The sequence below is a fragment of the Motacilla alba genome, chromosome 6 (assembly GCF_015832195.1).
Source record: "Motacilla alba alba isolate MOTALB_02 chromosome 6, Motacilla_alba_V1.0_pri, whole genome shotgun sequence".
NCBI lineage: Eukaryota > Metazoa > Chordata > Aves > Passeriformes > Motacillidae > Motacilla > Motacilla alba.
This window is the reverse complement of record NC_052021.1, coordinates 33,169,846-33,193,737: the sequence shown is the minus strand read 5'-3', so window position 1 is coordinate 33,193,737 and position 23,892 is coordinate 33,169,846. Positions and strand designations below refer to the sequence as shown.

Below are 23,892 nucleotides of genomic sequence, written 5' to 3'. Positions count from 1 at the left end.
TCTGTGAGTGCTGGGTCATTTCCTGACTCACTGGACCCTCAAATCGCACCAAGGAGCATTTTCCAGCTGAGCTCCATTGAGACAGGACCCTGCAGAATGTCTGGGGTGTTGGACACTCCCTGCAGTAGGGAATTTTCTCTGTAGCCACAAGGAAAAAAAGCCATTTTGGTGGTGCTGGTGACCACGAGCAGGCAGGGGATTTTTTAGAGCATGAGGAGAGAGAGGCTGCACCACTGCAGTGTCCATCCAAGCCATGCCAATTCCCAGGCAGGGAAGGCTGAGGAAGGGGTACAGCTGCTGGGACAGCAGGTTTGGGACAGGATCAGGTGTGGAAGAAGCAGAGGAGAGAGCACGGTCAGTGGAACAAAGCCCATTGTCCCCCAGCTCCCACGGCTGTGTCATTGACTCTTCATTTCAGTTCTGAAGGATTAACTCAGCAAAGGGGCTGTGCATTGATGCAGCTGGCTGCAGAGAGCAAGCTGAAAGAAGCCATAATTAGGTATATTTCATAAATAAATATTGTATCCTAGGAGTTCACATAGCCTTTGGGCAAATCTCAGGAACAGATTTGTTATGCAAGTCAGTCACCAGAGGCTTATGTGATTTTTATGCCTGCTAGCCAATTTCTCTCCAGCTCACTCCAGTCCAAACAGTTTTACTCTTGGTAAGAGGGAAATGTTTTAAACTGACTGATGTAACAGAGCTCTCCTTGCTGCTTTCAACTCTGATTTTCCTGTATCATCTTTTCTTCTTCGCTCGGATGAGGGGCCCCTTGGAGATGCATCTCTTTAGGACCTCATGATAAATTTCAGGATGGGAGAGTTTTAGTGCCTGAGAGCTCAGTTCCACCACGAGCAGCAGCCACATGGCCATTTGCCTTTTGTGGCACCTCATTCCTGTCTGAGTGGCATCACACCCCAGTGCCAGTGGTTTTAAAAGAATCTACCTCAGCTCATTTGCCAGAGCCCCTCTTAAGTGTAATCCTGTCAAGTGTTTGCATCCTTGATGTTTAGTTCATTAACAGCAGCTTTTACTCCTCTCTCCACCCATAAATATGGTCCAGATGAAACTTTTTTCAAGCTATTGGAGTTTGCAACACTATTAAATATTAGGTTGAAAGTCAGATACTGAAGGTTGCATCGCTCACTGTTCCTCTAATTCTTGCAAAACATCAAAATCATTAATCTGCAGATAATGAAGAGGAACAGTTTGATAAAGGGAAGAAAACTTTGTGAAATCTGGCTGGAAGGAGATGTCCAGCTCTGGCTGTGCTTAGGGGATCTCTCAGTTTGCCTTGGAGCAGTTTTCCTTGGAAAGCTTTAGTCATGTTTTAGGTTAAAGAGCTTTGCTGCAGCTCAAGACATCATGGTCAGTTGTAGGTCAAACATCTGTTTAAGCCCTCTAAGTTCTGGCAGGAAGATCAGAGACCTCTTTTCCCTAAATGTCCTCGTCCAGACACAAGGAAGGAATGATAGGCTAGATGCTGCTGCTGTAAATCACAGAACTTTTACAGGCACTAATAGGTCACTTAAATTCAGGGTAGCAAAGGACCTGTGACATGTTTTGTACTCTTACAGAATCATTTCTTCACTGATTTTGTTTTTTCAGTTAAGCATTATGATTCTTTTAGACCTGGATTTTATATGAATATGCAGATGCAGAATTAAATGTGTGCATTCCATTTTTCAAGTGTTAATTTGCTTCCCCAGACACTGACAGTTGGTTCTGCTTTTTTATTATTTTTGGGTTTTTCTTCCTACATAATTTATCAGTTGACTGCTTGACCTCTTCTCTGCTTCACTCAATAGCCCTTTATCTCTCATTTTTCTTAGTAACCAGTTTGTCTATTGTGTGAAATGTTTGTTAGAAGTCACCTCATCTCTCCTTTAAAAGTGCCTTGGAAATAGCAAAGGTCTTTCTGCTGGAGGGGATATTCTCCTGTGAGGAAAGATAACTCAAACGTTTCAACTGCAGAAAGCTGAAAGGTTGAGAGAGACTTTGCACCAATCTCCTGCTTTCTGTGATCAAACCCTGAGAGGTTTTGTAAGGAAAACTTCCATGAGGAGGAGGAACACACTAAAAATCTGTGTGTAGTAAAATCTTAGTAAAACGTAGGAAACCTGAGACTCTGTGCGTTTCCTCTTGCAAGCACTTTGTTGTATCAGGGCTGAAAACAAAATAAGACTTTCATGGTTTTTTGACAGTACAAGAGGGAGACTCTGAAGACAACGAAGTACGTGGAGCTTGTTATTGTGGCAGATAATCGCGAGGTAAGGAACTGCAAAATAAAAAGTTATGTGAGCAGCAAGGGGCAGCTCAGTTCAGTTACCATGGTGCTGCAAATAAGGTGCTTCAGACAATAATATGATGTTTTCTGAGGTAAATCATCCTCCCTAATTAGGGCTGAGCAAGGAAGGAATTATTAAGATAGGACAGCAGTGATACTCAGTTGCAAAATTTCTTGCAATACCTCAGAAGGAGTTTGACTCTGAAATAACTGTGTCAGTGTGGAAGAAGAGGGAAATAAATATTCATTCCTTGAGCAAGTCCTCACTGCCATTCACAGTGCCCTCAGTGGGGCTGTCAGTGCTCCTGGAGCAGTGCTTGGCCATCACATTCCGTGGAGCACGACTGCCTTCCTGAGGGTTTGCAAAGGGATTTTCAAAGTACCCAGCGCTGGCTGTAAAAATGATCCAGTGAGCTGAATGGCAAAGATATGAATCCTGGCTTGAATTATTTTGCTGCCTTTTAATTTTTTTTTTTTTTTTGGTCTCCTTGAACACTGCTACTTAGAGAATTGCAATCACCTCTTTGCAAGTCCTGCTAAGAGAAGAGCTATTTCCCAAAACATCAGTCCTGAAAGGACCCCTGTGTAACACTTGCAGACTTTAAAATCTTTTCACAAGAGCCAAAATCCTGTCCCACGGTCTGGGTTTCCTTTGGGGCAGACTGTGGATCCAGCAGGAGTCTGCTGGTGGATTTTGGCTGCACCCTAATTCCCAAAGATCCCTGATGTGCTGGCTCTTGGGGGGAAACTCTGTGACGTTTGTGCTGCTGGTCCATTGATCCCTTATGTTCCAAGTTTCAGAGACAAGGCAAAGATGTGGAAAAAATTAAGCAGAGGCTGATAGAAATTGCAAACTACGTTGATAAGGTAAGAACATGAGTATTGTTTCCCTTTTCCCCCCTTCCCACACTTTCTGAAGGATGCTGCAGGAGCTAACCTTACAGCTTTGCTGGTACTCCAGCGTCACCACGACATTTTTATGAAAATCCTTTTGTCAGGATTTTCTTCTCCTGAGAAGCTGAGGGCCTCAGCTTCAACATGTAAACAATTATTATCTGCTGGTGTGGAATGCAACAGGTGCATCCTTGATTGGTCGATGTTGGATGTTTCTACTTAATAACCAATCAAGGAGGCAGCTGGGTCAGACTCTTTGTGAGTCACAAGCCTTTGTTATTCATTCCTTTCTATTCCTGCCTCACCTTCTGATGCATCTTTCTCTCTGTTCTTTTAGTATAGTTTTAGTGTGGTTTTTTTAATATAATATGTATCATAATATAATAAACCAGCCTTCTGAAACATGGAGTCAAGATTTTTCAATCTCTTCACCCCTTGTCCTGGCTACCCTGAAAACCACACTCCAGTATTTCAGAGCAAAGCTTATGGAAAAGCAAATTTAAACCTTTCATTTGCCCTTTGATACACAAAGCCATGAGCTCTGCATATGGGATCTATTCCTAAAAAAAAGCCCAATTTAGCCCTAGGATTTTATTCACCAGGGAAGAGGGTGGGGATAATCACCTATAGAACAGCCTATAGAAAAAAAGAGGATTATTTTCAAGAGAAATTTGGAGAACAAAGTCATTTGTAGCAGCAAGGGAAGGTCCAGTTGTAAGGCCAACAAAGGCCTGTGAAAACATGGTTAATAAGATGTGTAATCCAAGGAAGATGGCAGAATTAAAAATAAAGAAGCAGATTTGATGGCTGAGTGAGAGCAATAAGAGAGAGCTATAGACTGGATTTTTTTGGTCTTGAAATAATTCCTTGACAGTAAACGATAAAGGCCAAGAATCTTCTAGAGTGGTTTTTGAACAAATTAGAGTTTATTTTTGTTGGGCTGTATGGCCAGAAAATATTAGGACTCTAGTAGTGAAATTATAACTGAGAGTGTCTTAATTTATCTGAGAACTTATCAAGTGATACTTCAAGGGCAGTAGCTCAAGGAGAAGCATTCCTGATTAAAAACAAGCTGCTGAAGACACCTCCACCTCATCCATAATTGTCTTGCTGACTTATTGCCAGAGGACAGGTGTTTATATGTTACCTGCTCAAAATTAATTTTGCATATTGTAATATATTTTTTGTTTCATGCTTAATTTATGCTCAGCAAACTCTGGCGTTCTGCAAATGACTGGAATGCATAGAAACGAGACAAAGATCTGCTGGGTGTTTTCTTCAGCCTGTCAGGCAAATCTGGACTTGATCAATCCCCGACTCCTTCCTCACACTAGAACTGTTGTCGTGGCTCTGCTGATGTTGCTGTGGCACCCCCCTTGAGGCAGAATGGCGTTTGCTGGGGGAATTGATAAAATCACTTGGTTTCATCTGCTCTGTGCAAGGCTTGATGAGCCTGGCTTGTTTTCAGCTGTTGAACCACAACCATAGCACAGCACAGTGCCTCTGCCTCTGGAATGGGATCTGTGCAATCCAGGGTGGGGCAGCCCTGGCAGACTCATCTGCCATGGCCTGGAGTTCCTTCAGAGCTGAAGGACATGGGCAGGGAGTTCAGGGCTGGGTAGGACAGGGAGAAGCAGGAAATCCCTGGATCTCTTTGAATGCCTTATGGGTACTGACTTGGGTCAGAACTGTTTTATGGGAGTCTTGGAAATATTTTGTCCGAGTCCTGTCAAGTGTTTTGCCCTGAAGAAGAAATTGTTTTAACCTCTACAAGAAAGATTCATTATGTTTTTGTTGAAATATTCCGGTCTGAAATACTTTTTAGACACATATTTCCTACTTTTCTCCTCTCCTTAGTTCTACAGACCACTAAACATCCGAGTGGCCCTGGTGGGAGTAGAGGTGTGGAATGACATGGATAAGTGCTCCATCTCCCAGGACCCTTTCACCAGCCTGCACGAGTTCCTGGACTGGAGAAAGCTCAAACTCCTGCCTCGGAAAGCCCACGACAACGCCCAGCTGATCAGGTAAGCTTGACTCTGCATTTGATACCCACTGGGATTTTGGGGATTTCGGGGATTTCAGGATAGCTGTGCTGAGTCCTGCCCCAGCTGCTAAGCTCTTGGAAGGAACATCTGTGCTCCTGAGAGTTCACCTTTCCCCTCTGCAAACATCAAACCCAAAATCACTTGCAGGGCCCTGCAGCAGGTGCTCCAGGTGAGTTTCCTTTCCCAGCCCTGGTGCTCAAAGCCTGTCCTGAGCCTGTCTACAACCTGTGTAGAGCAGAGGTTGTAATCAGCTGCTGCATGCTCAGGGTGTGAATTTACAACCAGTTTAAACTGCCCTCAGTCTAAATTCTCACTAGAAAAGACAGTTCTGCTCTGACCCTAAGTGAAGCCTATTTCTTAATCAAAAGACCTCAGTATGCTTGAAAATGCTGTCTAATTTAGACAGTTGACTTGCATTCATGATTTAAAAATTAAATCATAAACATATTTACCCTGCTGCTTTTTCTTGGAATAAAGGAATTGAGTAAAGGTCCCTGTCAACCCAAACCAGTCTGTGGTTCTGTAAAAGTAAAAGCACTCTTTAAAAAAAAGGGAAGAGGAACACCTCTTTGTTGAATAGGTATTATTTTGATCAATTGACTATTCTTTATACTGAGCAGATAAACACAACTGATGTCTCAGTAATTAAAAGGAGTTATTTACTTCTTACATTACCTGAATAAGAATAAATTGAGCCTTTCCAAACCGTCCCCCCTGAGATATTTGATTGCTCTACATGTATAATAACACTTTGTTTGAAATTATTACATTCAGGGCTGTGCATCATCACAAGTAGCACATAAACTTCCCCCTGCATTACAATAACCCTTCTCTGAGTTAGAGACATCGTTGTTATGCTCGTACTCCTGTTCCCAACTTCAGAAACAGAGGAAGGGAAGAAGGGTCCTGTTGCAGCAGTAAAAACTGAGGAGGGTGACCCAGTGGGGGTGATCCATTGGGGTGATCCATTGAGGTGATCCATTGGGGTGTTCCATTGGGGCTGATCCAATGGGGGTGATTCATTTTGGGGTGATCCAATCCAGTGGGGATGATCCAATGGGGGTGATCCACTGAAGGTGATCCAGTGGGGATGATCCATTTGGGGTGACCCAATGGGGATTATCCATTTGGGGTGATCCAGTGGGGATGATCCATTTGGGGTGACCCAATGGGGATTATCCATTTGGGGTGATCCAGTGGGGATTATCCACTGAGGGTGATCCAGTGGGGGTCATCCATTTGGGGTGATCCAATGAGAGTGACCCATTTCCGGTGATCCATTGGGGCAATCAAGTGGGGGTGACCCAATGGGGATGATCCATTTGGGGTGATCCAGTGGGGATTATCCACTGAGGGTGATCCAGTGGGGATGATCTATTTGGGGTGACCCAGTGCGAGTGATCCATTGGGGGTGACCCATTTGCAGCGATCCATTGGGGCTGACCCAATGGGGGTGATTCATTTGGGGTGATCCAATGTGGATGATCCATTTGGGGTGATCCAATGTGGATGATCCATTGGGGCTGACCCAATGGGGGTGATTCATTTGGGGTGATCCAATGTGGGTGATCCATTGGGGCTGACCCAATGGGGGTGATTCATTTGGGGTGATCCGATGTGGATGATCCATTGGGGATGACCCAATGGGGATGACCCAGTGGATGTTCCAAGAGCTGGGACGCTGTGCTTCAGTTCAGCTGAGGCAGCACAGCCCATCTGGGTTTCCGTTGCTTTAGACCTGCAAATGTGAGGAGCAGAAACGGGGTCTTTGTTTGAGACTGGCAGAAATCCAGAACTGGAAGTGACAGGGAGGTATCTTGGCACTGACTGGTGGCTCTGTGTCTCCTCTCCCCCTCCTGCAGCGGGGTGTACTTCCAGGGGACGACCATTGGCATGGCTCCCATCATGAGCATGTGCACAGCAGAGCAGTCTGGAGGGGTCGTCATGGTAAGTGGGGCAAGCACTCAGCCACTCAGACTGGCCCAGCTGGGGTGACACCACACCAGCTCCTGCAGTCCTGCCTCCTGAACCAGCCCCGTTTGTCCCATTTTCCATCTCTCTGTTGTTCATATCCCCGTTCAGATTGCTTGTAAATGATAGTTTCCATAGTGAAAAAACCAAAATATTGCATTAAAATATAGCAGGGCCTCTTTTTAAGGAGTTTATACCTCTAATTGTTATTGAACCAGGTGCTGAGGGGCTGTGAAGGAAGAGAACCAGAAGATGTATTTGTTATACACTTGGGTACACTTGTGTTACAGGCAGCAGCAGTCTATCCTGAATCTTTTATTATATTGATTTTATTCTGTATTTATAGAGTTTCCTGTGTTAGGCCTTATTTTCCATCTTTGCAGCAGTGGTTTTATTGCATTGCCAGAAAGAGAGAACAAACAATGGCAGCATTTATTCCAGCTGAGTCTCTCCCAGGGCATTATTGTTGTTGTTAGATGCAAGACATGGTGAACACACAAGCAAACATCTTGTCCAGTCTCTGGAAGGAGTTCTGATGTACTTTCTTTCTGATTTTTTTCTTTTTTTAAATTTCAGTTTTGCAGTGCTTCGTGCTAAGATGGAGGGAGGAAGCTTTAAACTAGAACAATCAAATCCCATAATTTGGGAAAAGTTGTGTCAAAGTTGTAGAAAAGACAAAGGTTTCAGGCTCTTGATAGCTTGAGAAGCTGAGTCTGTAATTGCTGTCTGTGACAATTATTCACTGGGTACCTGGGGGAGAGGTACAAAAGGAAAAGGAGGGAAAAAAGGAAGAAAGAGCTGTAGGAGTGTCCCAGTGCACCCCCAAGTCTTGGTAAGGGCACAGATGAGGCAGACAGCCCCCTTTTACCCATTTGACTCAGCCCTGCAGTCACTGCTTTGGCTTTATCTGCAGTCACAGATGCCCTTAATGATGACTTTTTGTCCTTTTAATATTTAGCATAAGATTTAAAACACTCCAAAGTGTCAATTACAGCCAAGCCAGTTCTCTTTGCTCTGGAAGCTGTCATTTTAAAGAGAAATAATTACAAATAGTTCATTCCAGCAACAAGAAAACAAGAATCAGCATTTCTTCAGAGCATTCTCATAGAGAGGGGACTGATTTATATGTCCAGGAGAAACCCAGGCTCTCTGGATGAGTCCTGGGCCAGGCTGAAGCTTCTGTCATGAAGGGGAGCATGATGTTCCCCAGAGACTCAGTGAATTTAAGCTTTTGAGGTGCAAATTGATTTGAAACTTGCACAGAATAACCAGAAACGTTCTCCAGCTCTTTAAACAAATCCTCAAAAAGGAGCCAAATCCAAATGAAGCAAACACTCACCCCAAAACCCAAAAGTACAGCTGCCCAACCATCCCCTGAGTTAGCAAAGGCTGATTCAGGCACAGACAAAACATATTTATATATATTGGTACCTGGACCCTGGCACAGCTGCCCAGGGAAGAAGTGGAGTCCCCACTCCTGGAGGGATTTAAAAGCCCCGTGGAGGTGGCACTTGGGCACATGGGGCAGTGGTGGCCTTGGCAGTGCTGGGGCATGGTTGGACTCCATGATCTCAAAGGTCTTTTCCAACCTAAAAGAGTCTGTGATTCTATGAAAGAATGAATCACCCTGAGCCTGGGAAGGTCAGGGGCTCAGGTGTCTCAACACTGCACAAATGAACATTTGGCCAACCTCATAATTCAGCCAATTTCTCACCCATCCCACCCCCAGCACTCAACACCAAAAGCTCCCACACTTTAAAACCTGTTCTGGAAAAAAAGACAATGAGAGTCTGCGTCAGAAATGACATTTGAATACAAAATCTGGAGTGACTCTTGTCTGATGTGATTTTCCTGGTTCTTTTTGCAGTTAGTCAGCTCTACTTTATGATCTAAATTCCTCTGTCATGCCTCCCTGGGAGCCTGCCTGTCTCTCTTCTATAGGGCTGAGCTCTCTCAGTGGGTGACACCCTGTCTCCCATTAATTTGCAGAGGAGCTCAAAGCAGGGAGAGCAGCCATGTGAGTGTGAGAAGCTTTAACAAGACCTTTATCATTTCATTTTCCTGTGAAGTTTCTGTAGTGTCACAGAAAAACCAAAGAGAAGTTGACATTAAAGCAAGTCTTTGACGTGATTCAGTCTTCATTCTTCTGTTTCCAAAGGTTGCCCACTGAATTCATGGATTTAAAAGTAAAATATTTCTGAGAGAAGAGGAAAGTGACTTTTTATCTGGGCAGATAGTGATAAGGTGAGGGAGAAGGGTTTTAAAGTTAGAGAGGAGAGATTTAGATTAGATATTAGGAGGGAATTGTTCCCTGTGAGGGTGGGCAGGCCCTGGCACAGGGTGCCCAGAGCTGCTGTGGCTGCCCCTGGATCCCTGGCAGTGCCCAAGGCCAGGCTGGACAGGGCTTGGAGCAGCCTGGGACAGTGGAAGGTGAGGTGGGACTGGGTGATTTTTGAGGTCCCTTCCAATTCAGTCCATTCTGTGACTCCATGAACCAAGTGAACATACTGAAAATACCAGGAGCACGGCATTTGCCTGGTGGAGCTGTAGGTGACAGCATTTAATGATTAGGATTTGGTTTAAATCCCAGTGGAATGAAGCAGAATTCAGCCGAAAGCAGCTGCATGTTTTGTGCAACAGCTTATAATGCCTTAATAGTAGATGGTTGCTTATTCAGGGGTTGTGAAATGTGTTTGGTAATGACTTTTACTGCTCAAGTTAACTTTGAAGGACCCTGGTGGAATAAATCAAAGTCACATTGCTATTCATTTCTTTAGTCCTTGTGATACTTAAACGGTCTCAGTATCAAATGGAACATGTCACTGTTTGTTTTGATAATCTTCATTTATGCTGTCTTCAAATAAGCTCTTTTGCTGAGGCATCACATTCCTCCTTCTAAAAACCCTCTCCAGAAGCTGATAAAATTGCATTCCAAGTGGATCTGAGCAAGTAATGAGAACCGCATGGGCTGGAATAATTGTTTGCCTTTTCAAGTCCCAAATTACATTTCACATCATTTATTGCTCCACTTCTGGAGTGGACTGTGTGAATCCTTGACTATAGTTTTAGTTGACAGCTTCAGAGTATTCAGAGAAATATAATCACTGCTCAGTAAGTGGAGGAGATACTGGAAAAAGAAAGAAAGTCTGAGCTCAGTTTGCTGTGTGTCTGTGTAGCTCAGTGAGGAGTTTCTGCCTCGACCAGATAGCCTGAATTTCAAGGCATCATCCAGTGAGTCAGTGGTAAATTATATAGAATTATTTTGCTGTTTTCATAATCTTCAGCCCTGCATTTTTTCCGTTTGAGTGAGAGGTTGTGCTTTTTTTATGACATCAGGTTCAATTACACTGAATTCTCTAAGCAGTCTATCAATTACTGTGTGCACAAAGATAAATCCACCTGTATCAGACCAGTATCTAGATAAGATATCTCATTAGGTAGGTGTTGTGCAGGACAAACTGCACACAAACTGCCTGTCACAAGATTTTTATATCAAGATTTTAAAATTCAGGAATTTTTTTTTTAAAAAAAGAGACATTTTGTGAACAGATAAAATTCTTTTGAGTTGATTCCAATTGCAGAAGGAGCAGTTTGACATGTTCAGAATGACTGTATTCTCTTCTTGATTTTGTTTGCTATTTGAGAAATGATTTACTAAAAATGTTAGCCCCGACAGATGAAAGAAGAAACTCTTAAATCTACCCCAAGTCATGTATTAAGGCCTCCATTAGTACACAGATGATGTTTTAGGCAGTTTTACCATCACTTCTTTTTAGTCTGGAGTTTGGCTTAGATGATGCTGAAAGAGTTATTTAAAGTGAATATATTCATGCATGCTTCTAGAGCAGGCAGCTGTACACAGTAATTCCATTTACTGACTGATAAATAGTGGATCATGCATTTATATTACATGTTTATGCCTTCAGGGAAAGCTTTCTTACAAGTGTAGGGGATTTTTTTTTCCCCTCAAGGAAAATGATCAGTGTGGAAAGGTGTCTTACTTGTGGTTAAGCCAAAACATGATTCTGATCAGCAGCCTGTAATTGAATCATGCAGTGCATGTCTCAGAAATGATTGTCCCAAAAATCAGCATTTAAACATGGATTAATGTTAAATTTCAAACTGACACTTTCAACATTTAGAGTATTTATAGGTTAATAAGAGGCCACGGAAGATTTTGGCTTGCTTTGGCCTTTCATTTTAAAAAGGAGATTTTTAAAGGTTTTTGGTTTTTCTTAAAAGGTTGGTGAAATCTTGGACATTCTTTTATTAAAGAAACAGTCTGAAGGAAATTAAATAGACAAAGTGAAATCTCTTGCTGCATTTTTAATTTGCCTCCTGACATGAAGGATCTTCTCACTTGGCCCTCACCACACTCGTCCTCACCCATGAATTACTGCCCTTTCCAGCACTCCATGTCTGGTGACCTCTCTCTGCCACTGCTGGCCCTTGGCACTTTGGGGGATTTCTTGAGCAGCAGAATTTGAAGCCCCAATAAAGAGATGTTCACAGCTGCTCCATGCTTTCAAATGCCTGATGGGAAAACTGGGTGGCCAGAAAGGCTGTCCTGAAATTCCCACTCTGCCCTATACAAGGATGAATTTAAAACTGAGTTTATTTAACAACAGAGTAACTTCAGCTGCTAAACTTATAAACCACTTCAAAAGATGGGCAGTAGGACCTCAGAGGGGGAATGTGTGCCTTGAGCTGGGTTTGTATGCTGAATTGACTGGTTCTCCTGTGGGTTTTTGTTTTGAAGGATCACTCAGAAAACCCTCTGGGTGCAGCAGTGACACTGGCTCATGAGCTGGGGCACAATTTTGGGATGAATCACGACACACTGGAGAGGGGCTGCAACTGCAGAGCATCCACTGAGAAAGGGGGCTGCATCATGAACCCCTCCACTGGGTAAGTGCCAGGCTCACACTGGCAAGCTGCACCAGCCACAGCTGCAGTGGGACAGCTGTGGCTTCATTCTGTGCCTCAGGAACACTGAAAGGTACAAAAGGTTTTTCAACACCTGTTAAGTCTTGTTGCAGTTATCCTCCTCAAGGTGAAAAAATTAAATGTTACCAGAGCACGTGTACCATTGCACCTTTCTATTTCCAGGTTAACAATTTGAGAGAAAAAAATGCTGTAAGAAACTGGGTAATTTAAAAAAAACAACAAAACAATTCACAAACAAACTGTGTTGCAAGTGTTAAATCAGAATTTCACCTCCTCTCATCTTGCCAGCTGAGCATCAGTCACAATAGGAAATGAGCCAAGACTGAGATGAGTGGGTAGGAAATTCAGTAATGCAGGAAATGCACTCTTAGGCTCTCTGCAAACTCTTTGTCTTGTGCAGAGCAGGTTTTTAGTTTTGCACAAACTTTTTTGCTGCAAGTGGGGAGCACTTTTAGCTCGTGAGAAAATTAAATCTGCAAGGTCGGTGGGATTAAGGCTGTTCTATGTCCAGAGGGAGAATCTTCCAAGAAAAGAGATTAGACATGTGGGAAATACAAACCAGTGAACCTGTGGTCACCTGTGTGAGTGCAGGGCCAGCAGCTGGACTTGGTGATCCTGGTGGGTCCCTTCCAGCTCAGGAAATTCCCTGATTCCCTGTCAGAACTGAGGGGTGGCTCTGCTGCTGGCAAAGGCACTCTGCCAAGGCACAAGAGCGTTTTGTAGACACTGACATTTCAGGCACCCTGGGCAGAGTGAGCTGTCACTGCTTGCGGGGATGTATTTTAAATTCCTGTTGGAACAGAAGGATATGAGGAATGAGTTCTCCATGTCCGTGTTCAGACTAGGACTGAAAGGATTAAACTGAAGTAAGATTTGCCAGTTAAACTGCCTGTGACTGGAATCCAGTAAGAACCAGTGAGGCAAATATCTGCCAGCAGTGCAGGTACAGCTGGATGTGCCTTAGGACAAGAGGATGGTCTGGATGTTCTCTGGTGTCCCTTCCAGCTCCAACGTCCGCTCTGTGTGCTTAAAGTTCATCTGTTGCTTAAAAACCTCTTCAGGGAATTGGGATCAGCTCTCCCTCTGCCTTTTCCAAAACTGCAGGTTTCTGGGAAAGAAGGGGAGCAATGTGGGAGAGGCCAGGGAGGGTTGGGCAGGGCTGTTCCCTGCTGGTCAGCCCAACGGCAGCCTTGGAATTCCTTCAAAGGCGAGGCTGTCACCCTCCATCAGGGCAGAAATCAGGGTTGTGGCCAGAGGCCAAGCACAGCAAGCTGAGAGACAAACAAAAGAGTTGTGAGAGTGGAGGAGAATGAGAGGGATTTCTGCAGTCTGGGAAAGAAAAATAACTCAGCTCTTCTGAGACAATGGGTGGTAATCATCCCCCTGGGATTCATCCTGCACAGCTCGGGGCTCTGTCACACTGTGGGGACAGAGTGACGTGGGAGAGGGCTCTGAGCTGAGCTGGGCTCTGAGCTGAGCTGGGCACTGGGCTGGGCTGGGCTCTGAGCTGATCTGGGCAGGGCTGGGCTCTGAGCTGAGCTGGGCACTGGGCAGGGCTCTGAGCTGAGCTGAGCTGAGCAGAGGGCAGGGCTGGGCTCTGAGCTCCTCAAGGAAACGTTCCAGCTTCTGTCAGCTCAGCTGTGTTCCTGGTTCTGCACCCAGCTGCTCCACTTTGCAGTAAACACAGGGATGCTCTCAGGACAGAGATTTCTGGACACTTTGTGAACTCATCTGGTGAGAGGAACATATTAGATAGCTGCTTCCTCATTCTTCATGCTGGAGCCCTTTGGGTGTGTGTGACCCTGTCCTGGGTGCTGGATGTGCCAATCCAGACTTGGGCTGGCTCAGGGCAAGGTCAGAGCAAGGCTGTGCCCACTCAGGGCTCCTCAGGATACGAGGAGTTGGATGTTCCATTCCTCATCCCGAGCAGCTCAGCTCCCCTGTTGGAGTCCTGCAGAACCTTCCAGGTTGAAGGCTCTGCCCTTCCCCAGCGCCCCCCAGGTCTGGGGGATTTTCACATCCCCCTCTTTGGATTTTCACCAAACTCTGCACTCAGCTCGTGCCTGAGGAGGAGCTGTGGCCTCACAGCCCTGGGCAGGCTGATTGTTTGCACTGATTATTGATTCAGAAATGGAAACTTCAGCTTTGGGCTTACAGCCTTAGGCTTTATCTCCACACCGTGCTGTCAATCTGTGACAAATATGTTCCTGGAGAACACTTCATGCCTTGAGCCAAGCTGCATCTCACCCATTTCAAATTAACACTTTGAATATTTAATTACCCACCGTGTCTCACCAATAGCAATATTCCCCTGAGCACCATTATTGAAGGAACACTGAAAAGTTTTCTTCTCTGGAAGTGGTTGTCTGTTAAGGAAAGGCCAAATGAATGTTCCTTATCTCAAATGTACTCTGGAAATAGGCAAAAAATCAAAACTAAGAGAATCCCATGTCCATTTAGAGAGACAGCCTGCTCTCAGTGTACTCACTGCACTGACTCTGTGCTTTTCTAATTGGTTTAAGGTAGATTTAATGACTGGAATAAAGAAAATCTAGCTGAAGTTAATGTAAAAAGCACTGAGAAGTCCTTATCTGAGGTCTACAAAAATAGGAAATATCTAAGTTACAGCAGAAAGGCCTCTGTGAATTTAACTTTGGAGTCATTGGTCTGGTTGTGCACAAAAGGGAATGGTTTAAGGCTGTTGACTTAAAAGGGATTTCATCAATTATTGTAATTTCTTTCTGTTCTTCTGTTTCAGTCTTTGAAGAGGTCTTGGAAATTTTGTCTTGGTGGGAAAAAACCTCCAGGGATCAGGGTGGAATTTAAACTCTGTTGGATCTATGCTTTAATCAGCTTCCTATAGTTTTTATTCTTAAAAGATACCAGCAAGATGAGCACCAGTTGTGTGTGAGCTGCAAATGTATAAAGACCTTCTACTTTAGCAAAATGTATTTTTTATAACATGGAAACAAGCACAAAACCCCCCAAATTTGTGCCAGTACAGGACTTTGAGAGATTCAGATATCTGCTATGAAAATTACATAAATCCTTCTGTAGAGACTGGGGTGGTTCCTATAAAAATACTATCAATAAGGAATATTTAGTACTAAAATTAGTATTTACTACTACAGAATATTAATATTTAACTATGTCTAATATTGATACTAATCATATCAGTAAGGAATGTTTAATACACATTGTCCTCTTTTTAATGCATCTGTTGTAATGATATTCCTCTATTTTTTTTTAATTGTCTTGTGCATGGACAGTTGCAAGTGCCAAAGAAGGAATATTAGAGAGATCTGTGAATATTTTTACTGAGACCTTATTATCTGGAAACTAAGGGACTGGGCTGAGCCAGTGAGGCCACTGCAGTATTCCACTTTTTTTTCCAAATACCTCCCTCAAGTGTCGCCTCTTAGGAGTGAAAATATTCCTCCTGCCAGGCAGATAAATACCCAGGAGTTCTGGTGCAGCCCAAGGCATTGGGCTGGATTTATACCCTTGCAAATGCGAGCAGAATTTAGCACTGCAGAGCAGAATGCTGCCAATTAGCAGCGCTTGTTTATTTAATAATTTTGGAAATGCAATTTTTACACGTCCTCCTTCATCAAAATTGAGCACAGGGCCTTCCGTGGGGTTTGAAGCCAGGTGAGCTCTCACTAAGAAGTTGAAATATTGACTTCAGATATGTTTGAGGTTTTTTGCTAGCCTTAAGGGAAGCAAAATTTTGATAGCTGGTGTTCTCCCCTCCTGTAAACTCAAGGGTTGAGCTTCCCCTCTCCCATTTTCCTGTGTCCTTGAGTGCTGTGCTCTTTCAGCTTCCACGCAGGTGATCCCCACAGGGAACTTGTCTGCAGGGAAATTTGCTCTTCCCTCCCTCTCACAGGGAGCGCTCCTTGATGCCTTTGCATTTCCTCTTCCTGGCTGAGGGTCATGAGAGCAGGAATCCTCCCAGGATGGGCCCTTTCACCAAGCCCATTCAGATGCTGATCCTACACTTGTTTTTTCCCTTTGGGGTGCCCACACCTGCAATAACAAAATAGCCTTTTCCCTTTGGGATGCCCAATACCTGCAATAACAAAACACCCTTTTCCCTTTGGGATGCCCAATACCTGCAATAACAAAATACCTTTTCCCTTTGGGATGCCCAATACCTGCAATAAAATCCACTTTGACTGGCCCCTGGTGGAAATATTTTCTCTTCCCAGGTTCATTTCTTGTTGCTGGATCATCCCAGAGCTGATGGAAATGGTTTCCGGGACAGAGCCATTTGTTCCAGCTCTCTTTGCCTTCCCACAGACACGAGGTGGTGGAAAATGGGGAAAGGGCTGCTTTGGGGTGTTCCCCTCCAATCCCCTTTGCCCCTGGGTGTGAGAATGGTGGAGATTTTCTCAGGTCTGTCCTACTGCCCTGCACCCCGTTGCTTTCTCTGTACATTTATTGTGAGATGGAACACATCACGTTGATCTGGAAGGTTCTCCTCAAAGCCCATGACGGAGAAAAGATTAAATAAATGCAAAATAATTTAAAATACTCAGGAAAATATAAATTCCATATGGGCTGTTGTTTCAAGACATGTAATGAGTGTAGATATTCAAGAAGTGGAAAATCTGATGTGTGAGAGAGCATGGCTATTGATACGAACATTTCTTGGGAAACTTTTCTTTTAATCTAGGCCCCTAGCAGACCTGGCTTTCCTCTTTTCCAAGAGTTCCAAGGCACATTCTGGTTTCCATCCCTTGATGACACACAGGAAGGTCTGGGCCAGGCACAGGAGGGAGGAAGCAGCTTCTTTAGGATACTTCCCCTCACAACAACTCCCCTTTGTCTTGTTCCTCCTGTGTGATGCTCCTTTTGAAAAGTCAAGAATGAATCGAACCCCTCTGGCTGCCTTTCCCCCCCTGCTCTTATCTTGAACCTTGTGTTCCCATTTCCAGTTTTCACAGCTAGGATTTAAAGTCACCCTGTTTCTCTCTCAGATTTTAAATTGAATTTACTCAGATAAATATGATGTGAGTGTTACAGGGAAGTGGGGCCTGGGCTGTGACACTGCTGGTGGAAATTCCTGTTCTTTGTGGTGATGACCATGAATGGAAGACAAGGAGAAATGAGATGAATTTAACCTCTCAGCTATAGATTATTATTTTAGAGGATTTTTATAGAATGGTGCCTCACAGGAAAAAAAGAACAGCTAATTTTGAGTAATTGCCTTTCAGTACACAATTTCAGTTTAATTATTGAGTTTTTGGAGGCAGGGGCTGGGGGAGGAGACCAATTAGGAACCCAGAAAGAGCACAGAGTAGAAATCACACGTAGAAAAATATGGGTTAATTTACTGTTGGAATTTGGAGAAGACATTTTTCTAAGCAGTCCACAAAAAAACCCTGCTGTTATCAGTAAATTTTTAAGTAAAATTCAAACCTTTATGTTAGAATTAAAGCAGGGAGACAATGGGAAGCTGCCTCTTTGTGAATGAGAGTGAGAGCAAAGGGGATCTGTTAAGACTCAGCTGAGTGACAGTCCCAAATTAAACTAATTACTCCAATTAAGCACTACTGAGGAGAAATGGGAGGAAATTAACCATGGGAAGGACCATCAGGTGGGCTTCTTCCAGGTACCACTGCAAAAGAGCCTGAGTACTTACTGGGTTTTAATTCCCTCCAGGAGCAATTAGATATTCTGCACTGAACACTGAGTACATCAGCAGTAATTAAGGTGAGATAAAATATTTAAGTGGAAACAGAGTGGCTTTTCCCTGAGCAGTAGTACCAGATGTCTGTGAGGAGCTCAAAGTGACACCCAGAGTTGCACAGGAGCTGCAGCAAATGTGGACATTCCTGTTTGCCTCCCTGGGGCTGAGTTGGGCCATGGATCTGATGTAGAAGTGGTCCAGGCATCCCTGGACGACCTCAGGGAGCGTTTGCTATTCAGAGGTCAATTCTTGTGCTGTGGGATCTGGGGGAAGTTATCCTTGAAAGGCAGCTCTGCTGCAAGTGAGGAGAAGTTCATTGGATGCTTTGCTTTCGTGTGTTAGCTTCAGTGGAGGGGTGTATCACACTTTAATTTGTGCTTTTTTTTATAAGTAAACACCTATTTCTGCTTGCAAGGAAAAGCTGGTTTTATTGGTTCCCCTCTATTAACAGCCTCTGTGGTAGCAAATATATTATCAGAGACATCTAAAATAGCTTTTATTTGTTTTCTCTTCCTGCTTGTTCCATACTCTGGAAGGTCTTGCTGATTTTCCTGGTGTAAGGGCTCAGACTTTGAGGAGTTCTCTGGAGATTGTGCTCAGTGCAAGGGCAGGGTTGGCAGAAGTTTTGGCATTCAGGTGCAGCTGTAATTGCAGGAGTCCAACAGCAGAACTCCCTCTTCCCCAAACTCCTGGGCTCCAAGGATGCATCTGGAATGTTCCCTGTGATGCCTTGTGCAGGCTGCCCTAGAACAGAGGCTGGGCAGAGTTTCAGAATAAAGCAGGGATTTATTCAAGGATCTCCTCCATGGATCCACCTTGGGCAGCACAAGAGCCCAGCCAGGGCTGCACCCAAGATGAACCCAAATGGTCCCAAAATGCACGAGCGCTCCCGGGGTCTCTCCCTTGGCTCAGCTCTGCTCCATTTGCACCTTGCAGTTCATTGTCCCGTTCCAGCTTTAGCCCAGGCACTCCCACCCTGCTTGTTTTTCTCTCTCCAGCCCACGCTGTTTGTGCTCCTGGGCTGAGCTTTGGATCATTTGTCCTTGGTCCCAGCTGGAGCAGGAATTGTTTTGTGTCCCTGCTCTGTGCACAGAGCTCACCATCCCATAATACGAAGCTCAGAAGTGCACACTAAAGCAGCACAGAATGTGAAAAACAGAAAAGCTGAAACCTGGGACATCACCCAGAGCCACTGAGGTGTCACCACCTGGATTAGTGACTATTCCTTAATTGTGAGGCCACAGGTGTGTGAATTGTGTCTGTGTCCAGGGTCTCTGTCCAAAGCCATCTGATATTTCTGGTGGAAATATGGGTTTGGGAAGAGAAACTGGCCTCTGCCCCTAAACCCCAGTGCTGCAGTTTGCTTCCACCTCCGGTGAACTGGAGCAGCATTTCTGGGAGAGATGTGAAAATCCAGGTGATGGGAGCCACCCAAGTGAAAAGCAAGGTTTGTGGAGGCAGGAGGATCTACATGAAGGGGGGTTCCTCAGGGATCTGCCTGGCTGCCCAGGAGTGCAGCTCTCCTGCTGGAGCTGGGGTAGAGGAACAGCAGGGTTGGCTCAGGCTGAGGGGGTTCAGCAGCTCCTTCACTCCTCTGCCAGGGCACTGTCTGGGGGAGCAGCACCCCGTAATTAAAGTGCTCACAACTGCTGTCCTTTGATGGTGCTGAAGGTCTGTGCTTCCCTGTGGATCCCTCATTACCATTAATGAGGTTTAGGGCTGCACATCAAAAGCAGGCCAGTGGCAGCAATGCTGATTTTACACTGCACAAGTGAATATTTGCATCTTAGGGGGCTCCTGGAGAGCTGCTGGGCTCAGTGGGTTTGGGTCTTACAGGGTTTTCTGAGGAGCCTTCTAACTTTGTCATCTGCTTTTGTTTGATTTTTGAACTGCCACAGGAAAAAAATATTTATTTAACTGCTTTATAAACATGTAGTTAAATAAATAAAACATAGTGAAAATCTCTTCAGGACAAGTTGGGAAAGTACTAATCACTTGTGCCGTTTGTTGTATGAAGTATTCGTTTCAATCCCTTTTCTCCTTTTTGAAAAATGATCTCAAGGAAGCAGAACATAAGGTCACCCTCATTTTGGTCATTGAAAGGCTGAACTGGAGTCTCCAGATGTGAAAATATACACCCTCCAGAGATTTCCAGAACACAGCCAGGTACACCGTGAAAACAACTTCAACTTGAAGGGAAAACACTTTTTCCAGCACTTCTACAGATTTTTTAAAAAAACAAATAAATAAATAAAGCTTTAAAAAAGACAAAAGGTCAGGGTGAAATGGGAAAGAAATCAGAAACAGAGTGTGGGAAAGGACACTTCAGTCTAGTGAGTGGTTCTTTTTTTTTTCTTGTAGACGTCTTGCAGCATCTTGTAGCTGCAGAGCTGTTAAATGTTAGATAATCAAACCATTAGTAGTTAGCACAGAATTCCCTGACCCCTCTCAGTTGGTTTTCAGCTGTTCAGACCTCACTTTGCATTTTTCTGTCTGGCAGCTTAGAGCCATTAAACTCTCGAGTCAGCAGAACTATCTGGAATTACCTCTGTTACAATTCGAGGAAAATGAAATTATCTTTCAGATGTAAACAGTTTCTAATTAAACTCTGAAGCTGTTTATGTTTCCAAACCAGTCTGAGCTGAGCTCGGCACAAAGACAGCTTTCTTTGTTGTCTTTTTCTTTTTTTAATAAAGTTGATATACTGATGTAATAAATTACTTGTGACAGAGCTAGGTCTGTTGTGCCAGCAGTGCAACTGCTTTTTTTTTTTTTGAAAAAAAACCTTAAGCAACATATCCCTCTGCCCCAGTAATTTAGCACATTGCATTCTGGTCCTTCCTTTAGTAGGAAACAGCCACGAGATTACAGAATAGATTTATGTCAGTCTTTCCCTTCACTCCAAATAGCCCCACGTCTGCAGTGCATTTGGCCTTCTTTTTTGTTAATAATTTCCATGCCTGGCAGATATATTTAATTTTTGTGATAAATAAGATCTGTGTTGAAGAATTAGTAGCGTTGGTTGAAATCCATTTAATTTTTCCCAGTCCTTTGCAGGAGTGGGTCGCTGTTAACAATTAGCACACAGGACTATGGGGCAAGAAAAAGAAAAAAAAAACCTGCTTTTTATTGAGTTTAGTCTTTCCTATTTCAGTAGATGTGCTGTTAGAAGGGAAAATAATTGGCTTTGCTGGTGTACTCTCAAGGAGAACTCCCAGATTGACAGCATGACTTTGCTGTAAGTGAAGCTGACAAGGAGAGAGGTGACTTCTCAAATGAAAACACATTTTACTCCTGGTGTGATTATTTATAGCAGATACTTAAGGACAAGCAGGGGTTTCTGCCACGAGATGTATCCACTTTTCCTGGCCTGGATGCTGGGATGAGAGAGCTCAGCTGCCTTTTGTCTTGTTGCTGTAATATCCATAGGAAATATAGCTCTGAGAGGGACATTTTTCTCCTGCAGTGCTGCTATTGCCATGACCCACGAGAACAAATCATATCAGGACATTTCCCTTTATCTTGGCTGTTTCATCAAAAAAAAAAGAAAAAAAGAAAAAGAAGAAAAACAAACCCCAAACTTTTCAACCTGCGGGGATAAATCTGCAGAGCAGTGCATGGAGAATTAAGCACCCAGTGTCCAGTTTTAATTGGTGTTAATGAATTCCAAATCCCTGGCTTCAAAATGGGAACATACCTTAAAGGGCAAATCCTTCAGGTCACATGAAAGCTGCTTTTTGAACATGTGTTGTGTGCCCAGGAGCACTTGAAGGAACTGATGTGGACTTGCAAGGCTGAGTTCCTGTAATTAGCTGGTGCCCACAGCTGCATTTGCCACAGTTGTCATGGGAATCACAGAGCCCTTTGTGCCTGCCACAGATGTGCAAAATGTTGAACATTTTACCCTGCCAGTTCCTTCCTGCAAAGTCATTCTTGATCTTTTCTAATGTCAAAGCTTGTCACAGAGTGCTGGGCACGTTTTACTGGGGGGTTCTGGTGGCAGCAGTGCAGGGAGGCTCCATGTCAGCCTTTGCAAAGGGATGACGCAGCCCCAGTGATGGGTTAAGATAAGAAACCACCTATTTCACAGTAAAGGCTCTGAGAATGAAGAGGTTAAATAACTTTGGTGTCCTGGAGAGCCTTTCTGTCTGCCTCTTTCAGCATGGAAATTGTGTTCATCTCCCTCCCTGGCAGCCAGCCACCACCAGGTGAGAAATCCAGAGCAGGGAGGAAAACTCTCGTGGGCTTCAATAAGGCCAGGATTTCATCAGGATCCATATGGATTTTTTTTTTAGATTTATCAAAAGCCTTTCATTCCTGTGAGTGAAAGTTTTAATTTGCTCATTAAGGATCCCTAAGTCTTGGATCGTGGCTGGATCCATCCTGTCCTCATGGCTTGAAATAATGAAATGAATGCAATGTGGCTGCTAATTTTTCTTTGTTCCAGCTCTGGGAAAAAGAAAGGCGAGGGTAGAAAAAAGGATTCCTTGTTCTATATTTATGTATCAAGGAATATATATATAGGTTTTTATATATATGTGTTATATATTTAGGCTTTTTTTTTTTAAGAATTCCATTTCCCCTCTCTGAGGTGGTTTAGGTGATGTGGGATAAAGAGCTTTTTTCTCATAACAGAAGAGGGGAAGGTGGGAATGCTGGGGAAATTCAGACTAATTTCTGGCACTGTTTGTCCTCACTTATCTTTGCTTTGGATCTTCCCAAAGAACAAGAAATTGAGCCATGATCCTCCTGTCTTGGAGTCCTGATTTATTAAGAGCCCGGGTAGTACAGATGCTAAGTGAAATCAATACGAGCCTGTCCCCCAGGTATTTATTATTACCAGCTTTTTGCAGGCTCAGATTCTTTTCTCCAGCACTCCCATCTCACCAAGTGGCATTTCATTTCCATGCTCTTCATTCTCTGCTCCTGCTCTTCCCAGGGAACAGCTTCTCCACGTGCTCCATCCAGAGAGCTGATCCTTTGGGTTTGTCTGTGCCAGGGGGGCTCCTGTGGGTCCCTTCCAGCTCAGGATTTCCTATGAAAACCCTTCTCTCTGGCCTGGGTTTAGCCCTGTTTGGGGTCCACTTCCCTTAACTTGGTATCATTTGATCTGTTCACCTGTGTCCAGGCTCATCCTCACCCAAATCCATCTCCTGAGCTTGAATGCCCTCTTTATGACTGGTCTTTCCATCAATCTGATTCCCAAAATCAGATTATGGGGGTTTTTTTTCATCCCTGTCTGCTCCTGGCCCATTCAAAAAAATCAATTCCAAGGTTTTTCAAGGGAGAAAATTAAAATGTAACTGCCTGGAACAAAAGCAGATTGTAAAATCATGTTGGGAACTATCCAAAGCACCTTTTCCCTAATCAGAAATCAGCAGGAAGCTGATCTTCAGCACTGGTTTGGACCATTTGTCTTTATTTGCTCGTCACATGCTGGGGATGTTGTGTTTTGTGTGACAACATTTAAACTCAGGGCACTCTGCTTGTGCTCCTTATCCAGATTTTCCTTCACTGCTGGGAGCTGCTGGCAGGCTCAGGGTGTCTGCATCCTGCTTTTCCTTAGCCTGGGACCAGACCTGACCTGGCCTTTTCATGCCTCCCTCTGCTCTGCCTTGCTTTTTGACTTTTCCTGTAGTCAGCATTGGATTAACCTCAAATTCTAAGCAGTGGATTGTGAAACCTGAACTCTCAGCAATCCAGCGAATTTTTATTAATGAGGTAGTGGTCTAAAAGGAAACAGAGCAGAAGATGAGCCAGAGGCAAATTCAAACTGATTACAGCTCCTTGCCTTGGCTGTCTGCTTTCCAACAGGAAGAACAGTTGTCTGAGTTCAATTCCCATGGAGCTTTTGCAATGCAGATAACTCCAGCACAGAGTCAGGATCCTGTCAGGGGTGATAAATTGGTTTAGTATTGCTTCACCCCCAGAACACAAAGGAAAGTCACAAGACCTCTCCTTCAAGAAAAAAAAAACTTCTCTGACCATCTATTTGTCAAAGGGAAAGTAACTGCTAATAATGTTTTATTTGGCAGTTTTGTGACTGCCAC

General features: G+C 44.0%; 1 protein-coding gene across 2 annotated transcripts in view; it reads left to right on the top strand.

Moving 5' to 3' along the window:
• Positions 1–23,892, top strand: part of ADAM12 (ADAM metallopeptidase domain 12) — a 181,017-nt gene that overhangs the window by 118,454 nt on the left and 38,671 nt on the right. For both annotated transcript variants that reach the window (XM_038141010.1, XM_038141009.1), the window contains exons 7-11: positions 2,205–2,270; positions 3,083–3,154; positions 5,039–5,208; positions 7,092–7,176; positions 11,960–12,108. In XM_038141010.1, coding sequence (XP_037996938.1) covers positions 2,205–2,270; positions 3,083–3,154; positions 5,039–5,208; positions 7,092–7,176; positions 11,960–12,108 — 542 coding nt within the window. The remainder of the gene's footprint in view (positions 1–2,204; positions 2,271–3,082; positions 3,155–5,038; positions 5,209–7,091; positions 7,177–11,959; positions 12,109–23,892) is intronic.